The sequence below is a fragment of the Girardinichthys multiradiatus genome, chromosome 23, assembly GCF_021462225.1.
Source record: "Girardinichthys multiradiatus isolate DD_20200921_A chromosome 23, DD_fGirMul_XY1, whole genome shotgun sequence".
Taxonomy (NCBI): Eukaryota; Metazoa; Chordata; class Actinopteri; order Cyprinodontiformes; family Goodeidae; genus Girardinichthys; species Girardinichthys multiradiatus.
The window spans coordinates 14,093,927-14,116,410 of NC_061815.1; the positions used below are offsets into that span (position 1 = coordinate 14,093,927).

General features: G+C 39.6%; 1 protein-coding gene across 1 annotated transcript in view; it reads left to right on the plus strand.

The window, feature by feature from the left end:
- The first annotated feature begins 746 nt into the window (after window positions 1-746).
- The window catches only part of LOC124860782, a 35,347-nt gene continuing 13,609 nt past the window's right edge, over window positions 747-22,484 (plus strand). Inside the window, exons 1-2 of the mRNA XM_047354351.1 lie at window positions 747-868; window positions 8,198-8,836. Coding sequence (XP_047210307.1) covers window positions 804-868; window positions 8,198-8,836 — 704 coding nt within the window. The 5' untranslated portion in view covers window positions 747-803. The remainder of the gene's footprint in view (window positions 869-8,197; window positions 8,837-22,484) is intronic.

Below are 22,484 nucleotides of genomic sequence, written 5' to 3' on the forward strand. Positions count from 1 at the left end.
CCTCAAGAAGTCCTTCCACTACAATTCTCCACCCTTACCCTCAGGTCTTCCAGCAACTGGCTCCTCCAGGTCCCCTCTACCAGGCTCTGAACCATGGGGGGCAGAGCCTTTTGCTCAGCTAAACTCTGAATCTGGAATAGCCTACCACCAGCGCCGAGAGAGGTGCAGAGTCTGGATTCTTTTAAAGTTGGACTTAAGACATTCCTGTTTAGAAAAGTGCTAAATATCTCTATTTTACTCTAGAGTTGTTTTATTTTTAATTGTGTTTTAATTGTAGCACTCTGAGATTCCTTGGAATAAAAAGTGCATTAAAAAATAAAATGTATTACTATTATTTTTATTTTATTTGTTGTGGATAGGACTGTTGTGTTGCTGAATACCCAAAGACAATCTCCAAATCCATGAACACAACCTAAATAAGACAGGTAAACAATGAAAACCTCCTTGTGTCTGGTTCTGTACTAGTTGTTATTTCCATCTGATTTTATAAAAATAAAACAAAGTTTCCCAAAGCAGTTCCTTGACACAAATCTGAAGACTGAGGTACCTTCCAACTGTTCCAAATACAACTTTTTATTTAAGGAGTGTTATTTGGAAGACTGACGCAAGCCTGCACAAATGCCGGCAGAACTGAGCAGAAGCCTCAGGCATACATTTTGCACAACCATGAGTCACATTAAGACTGTTTCTGCTCCACAGACGTGATGGTATGAGTAGGCTGATCAGGAGGAGTCACATTCATAAAGAAAACGTAGAGGGAACTCCTCATGCACTTTTAGTTTTGACGCTGTGTGGCTGGAATAATGGTTAATGTGAAAACTTGTGAAGAAAGAATAATGAGCATCGAACTTGACCAACCACTACATGGGTAAGTCCCTACAAGCTGCTTTAAGGAAAAGAAACTAGTGGAAAATGATAATGGGTGGGGCGAACTCTTCTTCAGAAAATTAAAAGATCTGAAGTTGGCATGACCTCAGACAAGGAAGTGCAGGTAGCTGTTAAGATCATAGCTTTTATCTAACAAACAATTAAATGGAAACCTCACCCGTGTAACTGCTTAAAGATCCCAAAATAACATCTCAACATTTCTTCCACAGGGTTTCAGGTCTGAAGTCCTAGATCAGTGAAATGTCTTTGTTGCTGTTACTGTAGGCTTGGTTTAAGAGTCGAAAAACTTTGCCATACCAACTCAATTTCCGCCTTTTACACTTCAATTGGAAATTAGTTACTTTCCTCTTATGTTTATCACTATTTGGTCAAAATCGTAGTTGTTAAACTCTCAGAATATGAGGTTTGAGTCACTTCAGGCCTTAAAGGCACAAATTACTCTACAGCAGATACACACTAAAAACTGCTGGGTTAGAAATAACCCAATTCGTAACCCAATGCTAGGTCAAATTTGTTTTAACTCAGCAGGGTTATTGGTTTGACCCAGCATACTGGTGTAGGTGAACTATCTAAAGATTGGGTTAAATTTATCATTCCGGATCCCAGGCTGGTATTACAGCCCAGAACCTTCATGCTGCAAGGCAACAGTGCTCCCAACTGCACCACCGTGCAGCCCTGAAATAAACCAATGATTTGTAACAAAAATAACTCTTTCACTTTTAAACTGTTAAAGTTAACTTTTTACTTTCCGAGTAAAGAAGTCCAGTGATTTCTTCTGAGGCTTGCCTTTGTTGGACCACTTGTTGCTGAATATTGGACTACTTGCACAGACACCAGGCCTCCTGATGCTTGCGGCCATTTTGTATCCCGGACAGTGCGCGCCTCCATATCCCGTCAAGCATCACGACTGTTATGACGGGGCGTCTCAAGTCTGACGTCACAAGACGCTATATAGGAAGGCGGGCATTTTAAAACTTGCTTTCCAGCTGGCAATCTTGACAGGGTTGCCACGCAACTGGAGCGTCCTTGGAAGTAACCGAAATCCCACATGGAGTTTCCAGTTATTTCTCTCTCTCGTTGGCCAACGAACAATTCATAACTGAGGTTTTTGGACTAAGAAGGCCAGAAACTTCACTTTGCCGATCGAAGACGTGAGTTAACACGTAACTAAAACACGGAGTTCGAGGAAACGAACCGCCATCATGTTTCATCCCTAGTCGACTGCTGATGGTTAGATCCTATTTTTCCCTTTCGTCAAAAAGCAACAAAGGACAGGACTGACCGCTCTCTTGGAGTGTAACTGCGGACGCGCAACAACACTCAGCCCACTTTTTTTCCTCCCACTCGCTGCCCAGAAGGAAGCTTCAACAAGTAAAACCTATCTTTTATTTAATCTTTTATTTCTTTATTAGAAGGCCTGGGCAGGGTCAGAGGTTGTAGAAGCGATCAGAATCGCTGGTTAGGATCTCATGTGTTCTGAATGATATGTGCATGTAACCTTGCTTATTGAAACTTTGATGTGTTATTTTGATATCGGGATCCACTGCGGTCCTAGAGCTGCTTGTGTTTTACTATCTGAGAGTCAACGCGGGTGCGTTGTAAGACTGGACTGTTAAACGACCTCATGGTAAAATTCTCCAGTTCCCCTTTGTCTTCAATCTCACTGTGCTAGCTTGCCGCCAAAAGTTAGAATCCTTTGTGCTCAGGAGTTGGGGGGACGTTTTATGATCAGAAGATCATAAAGGACAGTCGGAGCTGCGCTCCAACCCCCCACCACTCGCCACCACACCACTTTTCATATTCTCATTTCCTTCGTCTGTTGTGCCATAAACTGCTGGTTGATTCAATACATACCCACTACCGTTTGTTGAATTTTGCTTATTTAGATGTGTTACCACTGTGTTTGTAGAATTTTGCATGTTAAGTAGGTGAAAATTAATAAATATTCACATAGATAAAGAGAGAGCGTTTGTGTTCATTGTGTGCGAAAGTGATTCGTCAGTCAAAATAAGGTTAACGTTCCACACGTTTCGACAGAAACGGTCGATTAAACAGTGACATCTCCGGCAATAGTTATTAATTATTACGGAGTATTTAACGGTTGTAATTGTCAGAGGCGTTGAGCCACAATTACAACACCAGAAACCTCTCTGGTCTCGATTCATAAATGAGGATTTTGGTTAGGAAGTTGATTTTGTCAGGTTGTGATTTGTAATTACAATTATTGATCAGGATTAATCAATCAATAATCATAAACCCAACATCTTCAACCCAACCAATAAAATTTTGACTCAACATTTGGTCAAACTAACCCAAAGTACGACCTGACGACTTCTACCCAGCAACAAATAACCCAGACTTTTTTTGTCTGTACATATCTGGTTTAAGACTGTATATGAGGCTCAAAACCTTTATTTTCAACAGTAATCTAGCTACACCACTTTTTTAACACTGTGATGAAGACCACTTAAAACAAAAGTATTCATACCCCATTAACTTTTTCCAGTCATTTGACATTAAAACCACAAACTTAGATGTAATTTGTTTGGATTTTATGTAATAGACAAACAAATAGAGCTAAACATGCTTGTCAAATATTTTATAAATAAATATCTGAAAAGTGTACCATGTATTTGCTTCCTCCACATCTCTCAGTATAATTCTAGCTGTTTAGCAAAGGCCTCAGTGGTTTGTTAGAGAACATTAGTGAACAAAAAGCATCATAAAGACCAACGAAAAGGTCAGAGTTGTGGAGATGTAAAAAGCAGGGTTTGGTGGTCAAACAATAACCGTAGCCCCAATTATGGCTCACATGCAATTCACTAAAACAAGTGACCAAGAAGAAGCCAAGAGGCCCATGGTAACTCTGGAGGAGCTACAGGGGTTGAACAATGAAACTGAAACACCTGGTTTTAGACCACAATAATTTATTAGTATGGTGTAGGGCCTCCTTTTGCGGCCAATGCAGCGTCAATTCGTCTTGGGAATGACATATACAAGTCCTGCACAGTGGTCAGAGGGATTTTAAGCCATTCTTCTTGCAGGATAGTGGCCAGGTCACTACGTGATACTGGTGGAGGAAAACGTTTCCTGACCCGCTCCTCCAAAACAACCCAGAGTGGCTCAATAATATTTAGATCTGGTGACTGTGCAGGCCATGGGAGATGTTCAACTTCACTTTCATGTTCATCAAACCAATCTTTCACCAGTCTTGCTGTGTGTATTTGTGCATTGTCATCCTGATACACGACACTGCCTTCAGGATACAATGTTTGAACCATTGGATGCACATGCTCCTCAAGAATGGTTCGGTAGTCCTTGGCAGCCCACCTAGCACAAGTATTGGGCCAAGTGAATGCTATGATATGGCAGCCAAAACCATCACTGATCCACCCCCATGCTTCACTCTGGGCATGCAACAGTCTGGGTGGTACGCTTCTTTGGGGCTTCTCCACACCGTAACTCTCCCGGATGTGGGGAAAACAGTAAAGGTGGACTCATCAGAGAACAATACATGTTTCACATTGTCCACAGCCCAAGATTTGCGCTCCTTGCACCATTGAAACCGACGTTTGGCATTGTCATGAGTGACCAAAGGTTTGGCTATAGCAGCCCGGCCATGTATATTGACCCTGTGGAGCTCCTGACGGACAGTTCTGGTGTAAAGAGGAGAGTTGAGGTGCACATTTAATTCTGCCGTGATTTGGGCAGCCGTGGTTTTATGTTTTTTTGGATACAATCCGGGTTAGCACCCGAACATCCCTTTCAGACAGCTTCCTCTTGCGTCCACAGTTAATCCTGTTGGATGCGGTTCGTCCTTCATGGTGGTATGCTGACATTACCCTGGATACCGTGGCTCTCGATACATCACAAAGACTTGCTGTCTTGGTCACAGATGCGCCAACAAGATGTGCACCAACAATTTGACCTATTTTGAACTCTGGTATGTCACCCATAATGTTGTGTGCATTTCAATATTTTGAGCAAAACTGTGATCTTACCCTGCTAATTGAACCTTCACACTCTGCTCTTACTGGTGCAATGTGCAATCAATGAAGACTGGCTACCAGGCTGGTCCTATTTAGCCATGAAACCTCCCACACTAAAATGACAGGTGTTTCAGTTTCATTGTCCAACCCCTGTAAGTAGTTCCACAGCTAAGTTGAAGACGATATCAAAAGCAAAACTATGATGAACACCTCACTCTGGCCTTCAGAATAACAAAAAGAAAGCCATTATTGAAAGCATTATATAGTCCTGTTTTCTGTTTGCCAAAACATGGAGGAAAGTGCTCTGGCCAAACAAATCTAAAATTAAATGTTTTGGCCTACATGGAAAATGCTATGTGTGGTAGAAAACTGATTCTACACATTAGCCAGAACCTACCACTCTTACAGAAGCTTGTTGATGGCAGCATCATACTGTGGGTATGCTTCTGTGGTCAGTGGTTAGAGAGCAGGGCATTTGCATCTTGGAGAGGCCACAAGTACCCTGGTTCAAATACCACAGCCTGCCACTCTGGCTCCCTGAACAAGACCCTTAGTCCCTGAACGCTTCCTGGGCGATGCACAATGGGCTATGTGCACGTAGGAACGTGACGTAATTTCCGCTAAAAAATCAGGATGGTTGTTCACATCCGGTAGTCGCTGAAAGCCCTCACCGCTCTTGTAAATCTTTTTGTTATTTATATGTGAGTCTCTTCTACTCATCACCTGTCCATTTACATGTCCTAAACATGCAAAGGGGCAAAATTGTCATTTCAGCAACGTACGGACAGCAGGTCCAACCACCACTGCTGTGTGCCATTCTGCACTGCATCAACGAAGACCAATTCTTACCTGATCTTCCACACCTTTCCAAAGGACTCCGTATTGCAGAAGCAATGGGCTGTTAAGATCAGGAGAGATCATTTTATCGTCACCAATACTTCCCAAGTGTGCTCACGACATTTTGTTACTGCTGATCTGATCGAGCCTACCACTCCTGCTGGACGTCAACGACTGCAACCTGGAGCTGTTCCTGTGCTTTTTCATTGGAATAACTATAATATTCCAACACCACAACTTGGAGTATGGGAAAGAACAGAGCGTCCACCAAACACCGATCTAACAGTGATGCAGACTGACCCTGATGAAGATGACCCAGGGTCCTGTCATGAACATGACTACTGCGCCAGTACTGAGCCTGCTGCCCTTCATCTCTCCCTCAACGAAAACGAAGAGCTACGCGAGGAGATCTCAAAGCTCCGAAAACAGATAGAGGACTTGACCGTCAGCAGCAAGTTCTGTTGAACAATTACTGTTGAGCAATGCAACTAAGTGGTTGCAGATTCCACAACCAGCCACACAAGAGCAGTTGCTGCTAATCAGCACAACTGGTGTTGAATCACGTAATGTCATCTGAAAAACAGAGACAAAATTTAATATCTTGAAAAGAAGACAGTCTCCAGCAATGGCAATCAGAGCAACATCTGCCCTGTGCTCTTGTTAGTGGTGTATTTCACTTGTCTACTGTCTCATGTAACATTTGTGCTGTTTTGAATCACTTACACAGAAACGTGGGAACTATGAACTAAATATAATTTAAATCTGCCTTTCATTTTCACTCCAGATGAGATGTTTACACATAGGAGTGACAGAATTACAGATTTTCATTGTTTCTTGTGCCACCAGCGATGGAACAGTGCAGGTTTTGCTTCTACTGCTTCGGGAAGAGTTATCAGAATATGGTAATTAGTATAAGTGTAGAAGCAATAAGTTAATAAAGAAGTTAAGATGAAAGGAAAGAATACATTTAGAACATGCAGTGAAGTAAGAGCAAGGACAAAAAGGGTAGAACTCATGTTGAACATGTTCAACAGAACCTCGAACATAACACTGAACAGAACTTGGAACGTCTCATTTTAACCAGTCCTACTTTCAGCTGGTGTCTTCCTCATAGATCTGAAGCAGTGAGCCCTCACTGTTATCTCTTTAGTTGTATTTTTGCATGATACTTCCATCAGAAATACAAACATATTAAAAAAATAGGCATTTCTACTACCAGGATGGTTTGGTTCGTGACAAAAACAACAGTCACATCACTAGGCAGCTATCTCAGGCTAGTTGTTTTTAAGCATTTATTTATAATTTTCTGTGAGTTACAATTCAGAATAGCCGCTCATGCTCTATAATAAACCGGCTGTTTGTGCAATAAATCTTCGTTATCCTTTCAACACGTCACACATACACATAGTGCTATTTATTTTCCATGTCAAGTAAATACAATCACCTTATGTTATGGGTCTAAAGCTGTTTATTAAATAATAATCACTAATGAAATCATTATTTAAAGGTAACAGGCTATAACAACAATGACAACCCATTTGCTGATAATCAGCATCAGCTTCCACAAAAACAGCGGCAACCGCATTGGCAAGCTTTTACGGCCCGTCTAGCACCTTCTGGCAACCTCGCGGAATCCCCTGCCACCCTGCATCAGGCCGTGGCAGCTTCGAACTGCCACAGCCTGCCACCGGAACTACCAGTTCTGCCACTGCCACAAATTGAGCTCGGCCCTGCTGCAATTCAATCAATTTCTCGGCACGTTTGCAACGTAATGCAATGCAGACGTGCACAGCACCCCCTACCGAACAAAATGGGTAGCTCGGTCAGCAGGGAGCTGAGGAAGAGCGGCTGCTGACGTCACTCTGCTGCGCCCGCCGCTCGGAATGCTTTTTCGTTTTGGAGTTCTGGGCAGTACTTTGTGGGCAGACCACAAAAACGAAAAAGCAATGTCTGCTTTGTTTTCTTTTTGATTATGGCATAAAATGTGCAGTCATGAAGAAGAAAATGCAAATAGGATGATTGATTACTAATTTTATTTATGGGTCAAATAATGCAGCCACATTCTTAAAATGAAAAAGCATTTCTGGAAATGCTTTTTCATTTTCAAATTTTACATTTCAAATTGAATTTTGGTATCTATTTGCTGGGGTACATTTTGAAAAATAAATCTCAAATGTCTTTTTCATTTTAATTTTAATGTAGTGAAAGAATGAGCAGTCTTGAAGAAGAAAATTAAAATGCAAATAGGATTATTGATTACTAATTTCATTTATGAGTCAAACAATGCAGCCACATTCTTAAAATGAAAAAGCAATTCTGAAAATGGTTTTTAATTTGAAATATGGTAACAATTTGCTTCCATAAAATGTAGAGGACAATTTCATTGAAATGTACAATTGCAATGACAAATAAAATAAAGATTATTATTAAATAAAATTAGGTTAAACATCATTCTGAACTAACATTGGTTTGGATCTCTGCAGAGCCCATCAAGTGCTAAAGTCAGTGTGGAAGCTGAGCTCTCAGTGCTGGCCTGGCTCAGTCACAGAAGGAGTCTTCTCCTCCTCTAGAGGCTGGCTGCGTCGCTTCTTGTTGCTGAAGCTGGTGACCGTGCTGCTGTTCCCCCATGGGGATGAACTCCCCCTGCTGGTGAGCTGTGTGTTCAGTCTGCGAGCTCTGTTGCTGCTGCGCTCCCCTCAAATCTCCACCAAGCCCTCTACTGTGTTCCTGGGCCAGCTGGCCCGAACGGACGCTCTTGTACTGCTGCACTGGGTTATCCGACTGGGGCTAACAGTGAGATGGTGGGTTGACGAGGCTGAGATGAGCCCCATGAGGCAAACTCTGAGCATACTTAGTCAGCAGGTGCTTGAAGCTCATCACTTGGCTTCTCTGCTCCTGCTGGGGCTGCTGGGACTGGAGGCCATGCTTGTTTCTCGCTGGCCCCTGCAGACTCGGAGGTTCAGGACTTCTCAGTGGGCCCAGTTCTGCTGCAGTCTGCTCTGGGCACTTGTGCTACTAGAAATTGTGTCTTCGCTGCACTCTAAACTCTTTCAGCACATTAAACAACAGACGTACCACTCGACACTGCCTGTTCTCTCCCTCTGCATGAGGAGGATGTTATGGTTCATGAATTCATGGATGCATTACGCTGTCTTCAGTTTTAAACCAGAGGGAAGGAAGAGCTCGTTTCATTAAGGGCTTGTAAAAACTAAAGTGTTTGATCTTTGCTGTTTACATTTTTATGTACACTACCAGTCAAAGGTTTTAGACACACTTTCTCATTGAATGGTTTTCTTTATGTTTACATTCTCACTGAAGGCATCCAAACTGTGAATGAACACATGTGGAATTAGGTAGCAACACAAAATTGTAAAATAACTTTAAATATGTTTTATATTTGAGATTCCTTAAAGTAGCACCCTTTGCTGTAATGACTGAAATATTGACCTTTGGCCATCTCTCAGTGAACCTGTGGAAAGTTTTTTCAAGACTCTTTGGAAAACTATTCCAGGTGATCACCTCATGAAGCTCATGGAGGGAATGCCAAGAGAGCAAACCAGTAATCAACGCAAAGGGTGGCTATTTGAAAGAATATAAATTATAAAAATGTTTTTGTTTACTGCATAATTCCATGTGTGTTCAATTATAGTTTTGTTTTTACTTTGGTGAGACTCTACAATTTAAATAGTCATGAAAATAAAGAGACCCATTAAGTGAGAAAGTGTACCTAAAAGGTTTTACCTGGAGTGTATCTATTACAATTATATTGATTTTCTTGCTGGTCAAATAATGTGTTTTCAGATGTTTTGAAGCCTTTACTGTTCTATGTTTGTCTTTAATTCTTTAATGTATTCAATTAAATTCAGTGTTTGGACTATTTAAGACTAATGGAAAACCTTGTAACAACATTTTAATTTCATAAATATTAGGGTAATAAAGACTATCTTAAGCTTTTTCATAATGATTGTAGAACCTTGGTGTTTTTGCATTATGTTGTGAAGTTTATTTAATTCTTTTTGCCAAAAAAATCTTCTAAATGATTTAAAACTGTGATGAATGAACAATTTGGAGCCCCATACAGCTCAGATTTCTAATTTCCTTTATGTCCAGGATCTATTGTTCCAGGATTACTGTGGTGATCCAGATGATAGTGTTGTGTTTTTCTGCAGGAGGTTATTCAATTATTTTCTCCAATTAAAGATGGTAGAGTTTATGACTTCACATTTTGTATATGTGATTGTTAATCCTGAATGAATAGTAGGACATGTGGATGTGTGGCAAACTGAATGACATGCATTATGCACACAACTGTACATTTTGTAACAATGTAAAAGTATTGTTGCCAGTTCTAAAGTACAAATAAACCATTCAGAACTGTGGTTGTGTGTATTATTGTGGAGTAATACTTGTAAAGGCAATATACAAGCTCATATACGACTCATTTAAAGGTGAACCTGTAGCATAACAAAATCTATTTTTATCAGCTTTTTATTTAGCTTGCTGTCACTAAAATCACAACAATTCATGGTGAACGTTTGTGTTAGAGTTACAGTGGATTTAACAAAGCATACTTTATACATTTAGGAACCCAGAAACCTAAAGACAGTGGGAAAAAAACTGCTTTGGAAGATTGAACAATTCTAGAGATATTTTGCTTTTATATAAATAAACGTTTGGCCACTGATATCCACCCCCTGTTTTTCAAGTACTACAAAGGAATACGAGGAATCATTAAAAAATACATGTCTGTCTTCCTCTTTTAATGGTTATTCAACTTTTTCGTGAATACAAAGTCATCATGCATCATTATTGAAGCAAAGATTTCCTGATCCAATCCTCACTATTGGCTGGGGATAATACTGATTGATGTTTTTTAATGATTGCTGTACCTGACTCAGCCACTGATGTCTGTTGTTGGTGTAATTTCTCGTCATAGCTTGCAAACCTGTATAACAGGCAGTGACGTGCGATGAGGTTCATGACTGGTGAGGCACAGTCTCCTCTGGAGTCAGATGTACAACAATATGAACCCATAATAGAGGTGTGTCAATTTTGACTTTAATTGAATCATTTACTAATATTAAAAGCTTTTAATTATGCTTTAATCAATTCCATACTGTTATACCATTGCCAGAAATACAAAAGAAGTTTGATACAAGGTCAAATTTGACAATTTAAAATTATTTGTTTCATTTTGGCTGATCTCTCTCTTTTATTAAAATTGAAAATTGTGTATGATCTTATCTTTATTTGTATATGAAGTCCATGGAAGCAGGTTGCATTAACCTATGTCTTTTAAAATCTCCCGGTTCTCCATCCCCTATTAGTTGTGGACACTAATGTTTAGAAAGAGAGACTGCATTGGCTGCTGCAGCTCCTGGTCTTGGGCCCTGGTCTCCTGATATTCCCAGCTGTTCTCTGAGAGGTGTGCAGAAAGCAGCTGAAGTCATTAACTATCAAATTGTATGACATAGTGCAATGTAATATTTATTAAATATAGTGTGTTGTTTTGCTGGATGTACATAGCATTGATTTTAATAAAGAATCAGACTGTGATGGATCAGAAAAAATAAATAATTCCTGATTGGAATAAGCTTACTTGTAGGCGGGAAACTCCTCAGGCACTTTGGTAATTCCCTGGCACAGCTTTTTATATAACATTCACCCATCAACCATTGTTTTTCTGTTTTGAGCTTACATTCACTTCCTCCTCTCCATCCCTCATGAATCTCCCTGTTTCCTTCAATGTCCTCGTTATTTGGACATCATCTAGAGTTCTTCCCTGATCAGAGTAATAAGAGGATCTGCACCTCTTCAACTCCCCTTACATTTTTATGCTGATATCATTCTACAGCTAAACATAAAGGAATGCATGCTTAAGTGGCAAGCTTTTCTTTATATTTTTTATCTTATCTTATCTTATTATTATTATTTTTTTCTTTAACAGTGTCCTGTCCAGCAGAGTAGCACTCAGAATTGTTGTCTCAGTGCCAAGATTAAGCTCAAAGGCCCCATGGACCTGGGACAGATTCGGAGGAGATCCGAGCCACAGACATCCAAAGGTCCCCAGGAGAACCACCGCCGGGACAGAACGCAGCAAAGAGCACCCAAAGCAAAAGCTGTGCACAAAGCCCACACCATGCAAATGCGCCCCCACCAGTCCTCCAAAAATAACCCCTCCCCCCCGCAAAAGTGCACCCCCGCAAAAAGACCCACAGCATCCAGGTCCAAGAACATGCCCAACACCCACACAGAGAGCCCACAGAGCCAAAACCACAGAGCCAAAACCAAAACCCACCAAGAGGCCGAGACCAGTCCATCCCGAGATTAACCCCGGCCAGCAAGCTTTTCTTTAATTTATTTACTGTTTTCCACCCACCTAGTTTCTACTATACACAGTATTTTCTGTGTTGGAGTCAAACAAAGGTAAAACCGATACCACGCAATGCTCCAAAAACACAGTTTAGAGATGACACAAACGCACACTGTGGCTTTAGATGCATCGATTATTCTCGAATTACACAACTTTGGTGCAGAGGATGATAAAAGTCACAGATATAAAGTGCTTTGCAAATGCATTTGTACCATTTGAACATTTTCACATTTTGTTACATTACAACCAGAACCATGAAGTGGTGTATATTTGTTAAGTAGAAAGAAAATTATTGTCATGATGTAGGGTTGTTTGGTTTTGGGTTTCTTCTTATGTTTTTCACAGTTATGGTTTTGACTCATTCTTTTGTTATTATTCTTCTTAGATTTTGAATCATGCTTCTGTTATTTTCCTGGTCATGCTTTTGTTTTGTCGTCTTGTTCATGTTTTGTCAAGTTTGGTTTTCGGATCTGGTTATGCTTTTGTTCCATGTTTTTCTAGTTATATTTCTGTTAGTTTGTTTCCTTGGATTTGCGTTCTGTTCAAGCCATGTTTTGCTCCTGTCACGTTGTGTTTTCTGTCAATTAAATTTATTCGGTTCACCTGTCCAAGTTAATCTGTCTCCTTGCTCCACCTGTACCATGCTCAATTTATACACACCTGTTCAGTTAATTATCACGGAAACATCTTTCATTCTCATGCTCATGTCTTGTTCTAAAGTCAAGTCTTATTTTTTGATCATGCCTGTCTTGCCTGCCCGTTTGTTTTGTTCCTGCCTCCTGCTGTGAGTGAGTTTTCGTAATTAAACCTCTTTTTTTTTTTCATTTACCATCACGCTGCCTGCACGTCTGCATTGTGGGGTCCAATTCCTAATAAACCGTGACAGAACCATGACAATTATACATGATTTTCTGAGGTTTTTACAAGTAAAAATTAAAAACAAATCAGAGTGCATTTTTATTCATTCATTTTATAGCATAAAGGTTAAACAAAATTTAGGTCTCATCTGATCAGAGCAGCTTCCTCCACATATTTGTGTTTGTGTGTGCGTGTGTATATATATATATATATACTGCTCAAAAAAATAAAGGGAACACTCAAATAACACATCCTAGATCTGAATGAATGAAATATTCTCATTGAATACTTTGTTCTGTACAAAGTTGAATGTGCTGACAACAAAATCACACAAAAATCAACAATGGAAATCATATGTATTAACCAATGGAGGCCTGGATTTGGAGTCACACACAAAATTAAAGTGGAAAAACACACTACAGGCTGATCCAACTTTGATGTAATGTCCTTGAAACAAGTCAAAATGAGGCTCAGTATTGTGTGAGGCCTCCATGTACCTGTATGACCTCCCTACAACGCCTGGGCATGCTCCTGATGAGACGGTGGAGGGTCTCCTGAGGGATCTCCTCCCAGACCTGAACTAAAGCATCCGCCAACTCCTGGACAGTCTGTGGTGCAACGTGATGTTGGTGGATGGAGCCAGACATGATGTCCCAGATGTGCTTGATCAGATTCAGGTCTGGAGAACGGGCGGGCCAGTCCATAGCTTCAATGTCTTCATCTTCCAGGAACTGCTGACACACTCCAGCCACATGAGGTCTAGCATTGTCCTGCATTAGGAGGAACCCAGGGCCAACCGCACCAGCATATGGTCTCACAAGGGGTCTGAGGATCTCATCTCGGTACCTAATGGCAGTCAGGCTACCTCTGGCGAGCACATGGAGGGCCATGCAGCCCTCCAAAGAAATGCCACCCCACCCCACACCATTACTGACCCACTGCCAAACCGGTCATGCTGAAGGATGTTGCAGGCAGCAGATCGCTCTCCATGGTGTCTCCAGACTGTCACGTCTGTCACATGTGCTCAGTGTGAACCTGCTTTCATCTGTGAAGAGCACAGGGCGCCAGTGGCGAATTTACCAATCCCGGTGTTCTCTGGCAAATGCCAAGCGTCCTGCATGGTGTTGGTCTGTGAGCACAACCCCTATTTGTGGACGTCGGGCCCTCATACCATCCTCATGGAGTCAGTTTCTAACCGTTTGTGCAGACACATGCACATTTGTGGCCTGCTGGAGGTCATTTTGCAGGGCTCTGGCAGTGCTCCTCCTGTTCCTCCTTGCACAAAGGCAGAGGTAGCGGTCATGCTGCTGGGTTGTTGCCCTCCTACGGCCTCCTCCACGTCTTCCGGTGTACTGGCCTGTCTCCTGGTAGCACCTCCAGGCTCTGGACACTACACTGACAGACACAGAAAACCTGCTTGCCACAGCTCGTGTTGATGTGCCATCCTGGATGAGCTGTACTAACTGAGCCACTTGTGTGGGTTGTAGAGTCCATCTCATGCTACCATGAGTGTGAAAGCACCACCAACATTCAAAAGTGACCAAAACATCAGCCAGAGAGCATAGTTACTGAGAAGTGGTCTGTGGTCCCCACCTTAGAACCACTCCTTTATTGAGTGTGTCTTGCTAATCGCCAAAGATTTCCCTTTGTTGTCCATTCCATTTGTACAACAGCTGTGAAATTGATTGTCAATCAGTGTTGCTTCCTAAGTGGACAGTTTGATTTCATAGAAGTTTGATTTACTTGGAGCTATATTGTGTTGTTTAAGTGCTCCCTTTATTTATATATATATATATATATATATATATATATATGTGTGTGTATATAAGCCTTATAATTAAGGCAAAACATGCTGTAAGTGTCTATATTAGCTATGTTAACCTACTATCAAAATAACTAAGTAGGCTACAAATACAGGTCCTTCTCAAAATATTAGCATATTGTGATAAAGTTCATTATTTTCCAAAATTTAACATTCATATATTTTAGATTCATTGCACACTAACTGAAATATTTCAGGTCTTTTATTGTCTTAATACAGATGATTTTGGCATACAGCTCATGAAAACCCAAAATTCCTATCTCACAAAATTAGCATATCATTAAAAGGGTCTCTAAACGAGCTATGAACCTAATCATCTGAATCAACGAGTTAACTCTAAACACCTGCAAAAGATTCCTGAGGTCCTTTAAAACTCCCAGCCTGGTTCATCACTCAAAACCCCAATCATGGGTAAGACTGCCGACCTGACTGCTGTCCAGAAGGCCACTATTGACACCCTCAAGCAAGAGGGTAAGACACAGAAAGAAATTTCTGAACGAATAGGCTGTTCTCAGAGTGCTGTATCAAGGCACCTCAGTGGGAAGCCTGTGGGAAGGAAAAAGTGTGGCAGAAAACGCTGCACAACGAGAAGAGGTGACCGGACCCTGAGGAAGATTGTGGAGAAGGGCCGATTCCAGACCTTGGGGGACCTGCGGAAGCAGTGGACTGAGTCTGGAGTAGAAACATCCAGAGCCACCGTGCACAGGCGTGTGCAGGAAATGGGCTACAGGTGCCGCATTCCCCAGTCCTGGGCTACAGAGAAGCAGCACTGGACTGTTGCTCAGTGGTCCAAAGTACTTTTTTCGGATGAAAGCAAATTCTGCATGTCATTCGGAAATCAAGGTGCCAGAATCTGGAGGAAGACTGGGGAGAAGGAAATCCCAAAATGCCAGAAGTCCAGTGTCAAGTACCCACAGTCAGTGATGGTCTGGGGTGCCGTGTCAGCTGCTGGTGTTGGTCCACTGTGTTTTATCAAGGGCAGGGTCAATGCAGCTAGCTATCAGGAGATTTTGGAGCACTTCATGCTTCCATCTGCTGAAAAGCTTTATGGAGATGAAGATTTCATTTTTCAGCACGACCTGGCACCTGCTCACAGTGCCAAAACCACTGGTAAATGGTTTACTGACCATGGTATCACTGTGCTCAATTGGCCTGCCAACTCTCCTGACCTGAAACCCATAGAGAATCTGTGGGATATTGTGAAGAGAACGTTGAGAGACTCAAGACCCAACACTCTGGATGAGCTAAAGGCCGCTATTGAAGCATCCTGGGCCTCCATAAGACCTCAGCAGTGCCACAGGCTGATTGCCTCCATGCCACGCCGCATTGAAGCAGTCATTTCTGCCAAAGGATTCCCGACCAAGTATTGAGTGCATAACTGTACATGATTATTTGAAGGTTGATGTTTTTTGTATTAAAAACACTTTTCTTTTATTGGTCGGATGAAATATGCTAATTTTGTGAGATAGGAATTTTGGGTTTTCATGAGCTGTATGCCAAAATCATCCGTATTAAGACAATAAAAGACCTGAAATATTTCAGTTAGTGTGCAATGAATCTAAAATATATGAATGTTAAATTTTGGAAAATAATGAACTTTATCACAATATGCTAATATTTTGAGAAGGACCTGTACATAATAAGCATTCATGATTAAATGTTTATTTTCCCTGCAGCACATCCTGGAGAGAATTACGCACCACTTGACTACTCTGCTGTACGATGGTGCTTTTAGTTTAACTTCCTTACAATGTTAATGTATTATGTTTCGTTGCATTGATGAAATTACAGAAATACAATAAAGAAATCAGTTTTTTGATGTCAGTTTTATTTCGAGGATTCGAAAAAAAATGGAACGTGCGTAACAGGCCTCCTGTAATTTCAGACCTCCACATAGAAATAAAATACAGTCCTCTTCAATCCTCAATAATACAACACAATCCTCTTCTCTTTCCCCCCTTATCTGGGCAACAGACGGAGTGCCATAAAACAACAGCCTTTTGAAAAGGTAAAGTAAATAAAATTAAAATAATACAGTTTAAGTTTGATTTCTGTGCATTATCCTCTTCTCTTTAGTTTTCTGCAAATGCCAATAAAGTCAGTGCAAGGGTAAAACGCAGCAGCATCCTCTTCTTTTTTGACACGCACAATACAACGCAGCCATCCTCGGACCTGAGCAACAAAACACATTAATATCCTTATGTGTCATTCCAAATATATACTGACAAGAATCAGAAATCACTTTATAAAAACAGCCACTTTGATACTAAATATGTGCCTATAACAGGATTGTGTTCTTACCCATTTAATGTAACTTCTGTTTTCGGACATCACTGGACAACTTCTCAACATCGGGCATGTAAGATGTAACTTTAATTTTCACGCAAGACTGCAAGCTTTCATCTGTAAGGCGGGTGCGGAATTTGGATTTGATGTAGTTCAGGTTTGAGAATATCTGCTCACACAGGTATGTTGATCCAAAGATGGATAATACTTCAAATGCATATTTCTTCATGTTCCTATAACAGTCAGGAAGAGCATTTCATGTGTCAAATACAAGTTTTTCTTCATTGACAGAATTGTGGAAATTTATATTTATTCTACACATTTTTACAGCATTTGAAAACGTTAAGAATGTTTGTGTCATGTTTGTCCTCCTACAGAGGCCACTAGGACGGCGCTAAAGAGCCGCAGGTCGCCGACCCCTGGAGATTATTGAAAAATGCCCATTCATGCAGTTTGATTTATGTCCAGCAGGTGGCAGCAACGAACAACTAAGACCTTTTTTTATTTTATTTTCAACAGATGCAACTGTAAGAAGGCCTTGAAAAAGTGCAGAGGCATACTCAGCTTCTCCAGCATGCAAATAGCGCATCTCTGTGTGTGTACAACTTCATGTGTTCCTAGAACTAATCAATTATGGCAGAAAATGCAGGGACAACAGTCTGAGGGGTGGAAGCTTCCTTCCCATGATGCTCTCTGTTTGGCACTTGGCAGCTCTACACAGTGTCTGTTTTAGCAGTGGACCTGTCTCTCAAATGTGAACACTGTAAGAAAATATTGTTTAGCTTTTTAGTATAAACATATTCATGCAAGTAAATAAAAGTAGACATGTTCACGTTAAAAAATGAATATACAAAATTGTGAAATAAAGTGCACATGATTGATTATATTTATTAATCCCCACGAATAAAAATTTGCTTTACAGCATGTAGCCTGATTTTGATATGCAGAACAAAAGCACCTTGCCCTGCTAAAAATATATTTTGTCAATGTAATAAGTTGAGTGAAAAACTTTTTTTGTTTGCTCAATTGACTTCTCTTAACAAGTAAAAATAAAACCCTATTTATGTGAAGCCTGGGTATCAGTTAAATGATTAAAAGCAGAATGTACCCTGCCTCTCACCCAATGACTGCTTGAGATGCTTTATTTAAGACTCCCTAATTTGTGTTATAATTTTTTTTCTTTTGAGTTTAATTAAAGTTAGCCATTAATATATAATGGCATTAAGGATATATAACTAAAAACCTAAAACTGGAGTACATTATTTGATAATTTACATGATTTCTTTACTTTATGGAAAGAAAATGTGTCAATGTTCAGTTCTGCTCTGTTTGACTAAATGTAATTTTCCTGTGAGTATTGTGAGCTATGCAAAATTATCTAAAAGTGTACAAGTTATGTCACTGCCTCACTAAGTTAAAAAGATTCAGGATGCCTTGTTATTATGTCCTCGTGCTTTTGTTAAAGGAGAAATACTCTTTTTTTGTACAACTTTAATCTTTTTTTACACCTTAATAAAATGTTTTGGATGCATGCATTACCATCTTTCTTTGAAGCCAACTCTAAAAGAGCTACAATATGAACAATTTTCTTCCTTGGGTTGTGTGTGTCTTTCCTAATTGCTGTGAAGAACAAATTACATTCAACAAAACTTAAAAGGCATTGTTACAATGTGCAACAAGCCGATTGATAAAAGAAATGAACACATATAATTGGTCTGAGAATTTTCAGACATTTTATTTAAGTAGATAGTATCAGTATACTCAGGAGGAAATTAAACAAGTTTAACAGCAAAATGCCTCTCACACAAACTGCTAAAGTCCTTTTTTTAAAATGTTCTTCCTCAACAAAAAAATTTAATTCTAACTTATTTGTAAGACCATTTTGCACAAATTTAATATTTCAAATACTCTAATAAATTGGTTCCAAATTTAAATGTAATTAAAATGAATGCATTTTTTTCAATTCAAAATCATTATCACAAACATACATTTAATGTGCCAGTTCATATTGATCAATACAAAAAAAAAAAAAATCCAAAGGATACAGCTTCTATAATCATTAATGGACCTAAACAAGCTTAATGGCTGCAAAGGATCCCATCGATTACAACAGAAACCCCTGCTGGGTCACATGATGGGTCCCACTTTCTAGAAGTTTCCTGACAAACCTTCACTGTTTCTTTCATTATATTACATGGTTCTTTTTCCGTGTTAAAAAGAACATACAAATAAGAATTTTGTAATTAAGGTATAAAATGCTACTGAAAACAGTCAAACTTTTGAAATCTATTTAATTGAGGTGGCATGTTGGCCTTTGCCCCAAACACAGCTACAATGCAAAAAACATAGACAGGGAGAAAATAGATCTACAAGAAAATACAAACTAAAACATCTAACATAGGAATCCAGGGAAGTAACAAACACCTAAACACCAGAATGAATCTAATAAACCTGAATGAATTTAAATAAAGCAACTGAAGGACATGGCAGTTCAGAGAAAGTAAACATTGGCAGATCATGACAATTTTCAGACAGTAAATTTAATATTAAATGATTTAAAGATAACTGTTGACAAATATTAAAAGAATGAAAGATTGATTTTAAATGTTTTGTCATGATCTATGGGTGATAGGTTTCAGTTTGAGGCAGCTGTGGCTCAGTAGGAAAAGTAGTTGTCTTGCAATCAAAAGGTTGTGGGTTCAATTTCAGCTTCCTCCTGCCATATGTCAATGTGCCCATGGGCAAGGCACTTGACCTCAAGTTGCCTACTGATCTCCGTATTGGTGTATGAATGTGCAATTGGGTGAATGTGGCTCTAGTGTAAAGTGCTTTGAGTGGTCAGTATGACTGGAAAAGTGCTATATAAGTTCAGTCCATTTAGTTCATGACTCTGTTTACTTATTTTTTAGATATTGCCTAATCAGTTCAATCTTTCGTGCTGAGCTTACAGTTTATTCTTCACTTTCTCTCCTTGCTTTGTTCTATTTATTATATTGTGTGAAATCTCTTCCCTGTGTTCCTCCCTGTCTGACCCTACTATTATTCTCTCTCTCCCTCATCTCCCTGCTTTTATTTTCCTCAGCTGTTGCTCTTTCAAATCTGCTTGCCCTCACCTTCTTGCCCTGCCATTCTTTCACTCTCTCCTTATATATATATACTTGTTGATTTTCATTGTTCCTCTGCTGAGATTCCTTTTCAGTTCACATAAGAATTTGTGGACAGAGAAAATTGGTTTTGGATAAAAGAATCCATGTATAGTTTATTTCATTGTATTTTTCTTTGTTTGTATCTAATATCTGTTAATCTGATGCTCAAGGCCATTGAGTGTAGAGCAACACACCTAACCTGCAAAACATATGTCAGCATAAAAACATGTTAAATTATGTCTGCCCCAATGCTAAAGCTAATAGCGCTCTACAGCTAAAAGAGTAGTCACAGTTAAATAAGCTGTATTTTCAAAACACCTCGTTCTGCTTGCGCTGCGATCAGAGCTCATACACACATCGATGCTTATATTAGTGGTACATAAAGGTACATGTGGGACTTCAAGGTACTGATAAATAAAGACCAATACTTGCTTTCTTAAAAGAGGGCCGAGATACCTGGATGTGACATTATCATGCCTGCCATATAATTGAGTGTGCAGTGCTTGCTCTTTCAGAAGGCCAGTGCACAAATTCACTCGATCTATTGTTCTTTAATACCACAAATTTACCCGGCAGGTATTCATAAAACAATAACTGACAGAGACTTAGAGCTAAAAATTCCTGACAATCAGCTGTTGCTCCGACTTGGTAATTTTATTCAAAATTAGTAACTTTCTTGCCTTTAGCAACTTATTGATAGTTATTCATATCCAAATTAAGCTATTGCTGCAAAACAAGAAGGTATAAATAATTTGACATGTAGTTTTTAATAAAATGTAAATTAAACAAATAACTTTTTTCCAAAAGATTCCCCATTGTTTTACCATCTATTGGGAAATGTCATTTTCCTTTTAAACAAAATTCTTGGGTGGATCGTTTTTTAAACCTTTACCTTTCAGGTGTATGAACAATTTTAGGCTAAGCTGTAATTGTGACTATTGGCAACAAGGGCGTGCACTGCGGCGGTCCCACAAGGTTCCTCCTCGGCCTACACTCTCTCTCTGCATAGAGCATTTGACAGGAAATGTGAAAAAAAGTCTAAACCAAATAGTTTTTATATTATTTAAAAAAAAAAGTTTATTCTCTGTTTTGAAATGGCTACGGTATTCAGAAGAAACCATCTACAGGCCAATTTGTCAAGGTTTTTTTTTTTTTACTTCAGCACCCATTCTCAAACAAACAAAAGCTGGGTGGGACGTGTGGAGGAATTGAACAGGATATATAAACCTAAAACCCAAACAAGCCTGACCTCAGAACAAATACAAAAAAGCAAAAATATTGTTTTGCTATTTTGATTTTGACTTTTGTCTTTTAGCAATTGGTTTGTCAAAGCTTCTGCAACATAACTAAAATTGTTGTTTCCTTTGGATTAATAGCCACATTTAGAGCATTGCCCATCAGATTTAAATTCACAAGTCAAGCATCTGAACACATATAAAGATCAAAGGGATTATTTTCTATGAAACAATAAAAGGTTGGTCATATACAGCATATCCCTTATCTTTCTCAAAACAAGCTCTTTTACATTCTGTCTAAATTTGATCATTTTCTATTCTTAACTCCCCAGCTAATTTAAGTTGCATCCCATTAAAGGCGAAGTATATACCTCTGAATAAAGAAAGTTTATATTTAAACTTGTTCGTCAAACCGAGTCACTCCACCCTTCAAGATCTTTTTCAGCCATGACCCACCAAGTTCACGGACTCACATTGCCGAGGCAACAACGCCAGCAATCGCGCTATTTGGCCAAAAGAAAGGCCTTTCAGCCTTATACGGCGTGGGTGGAGATGGATGGCTTTTTCTCACAGATAAAGCAAAGAAACACATTAAAACGTAGAACTCAATCTGAATATTAAGACACAACAAGGGAAACTGGGAGGAGTAAGTTGTTTATATTGTTTCTACCATTTTTGTGAACAAAGAGAGGAATGTAGAGGGTAATCAATGTTACCCAGAGGGGCAATCATACTGAACAGGCAGCAGGAAATACAGTACTAGACAATTCAAGTACACACATTGACAATAAACATAGACACTGACTTCATGTTCTTGAAGTCCATTAGGTAATAAGATACATTTTTGAAATACTACATATTCTTCGTATGACTGGAGTCTTTTGATTCCCAGTTAGGTTCCTTTAAAATCAGCAGAAACAAATTAAGCTTTGCAGTGTGGAGGTTTGTTAGAACCCAAAGAGCTCTTTTCACCTTTCATACTATTGTTGACCGCTGGATAGACAACGATGCCACTAACCAGCTCCAATAAATGTAAAGTATATCTAGAGG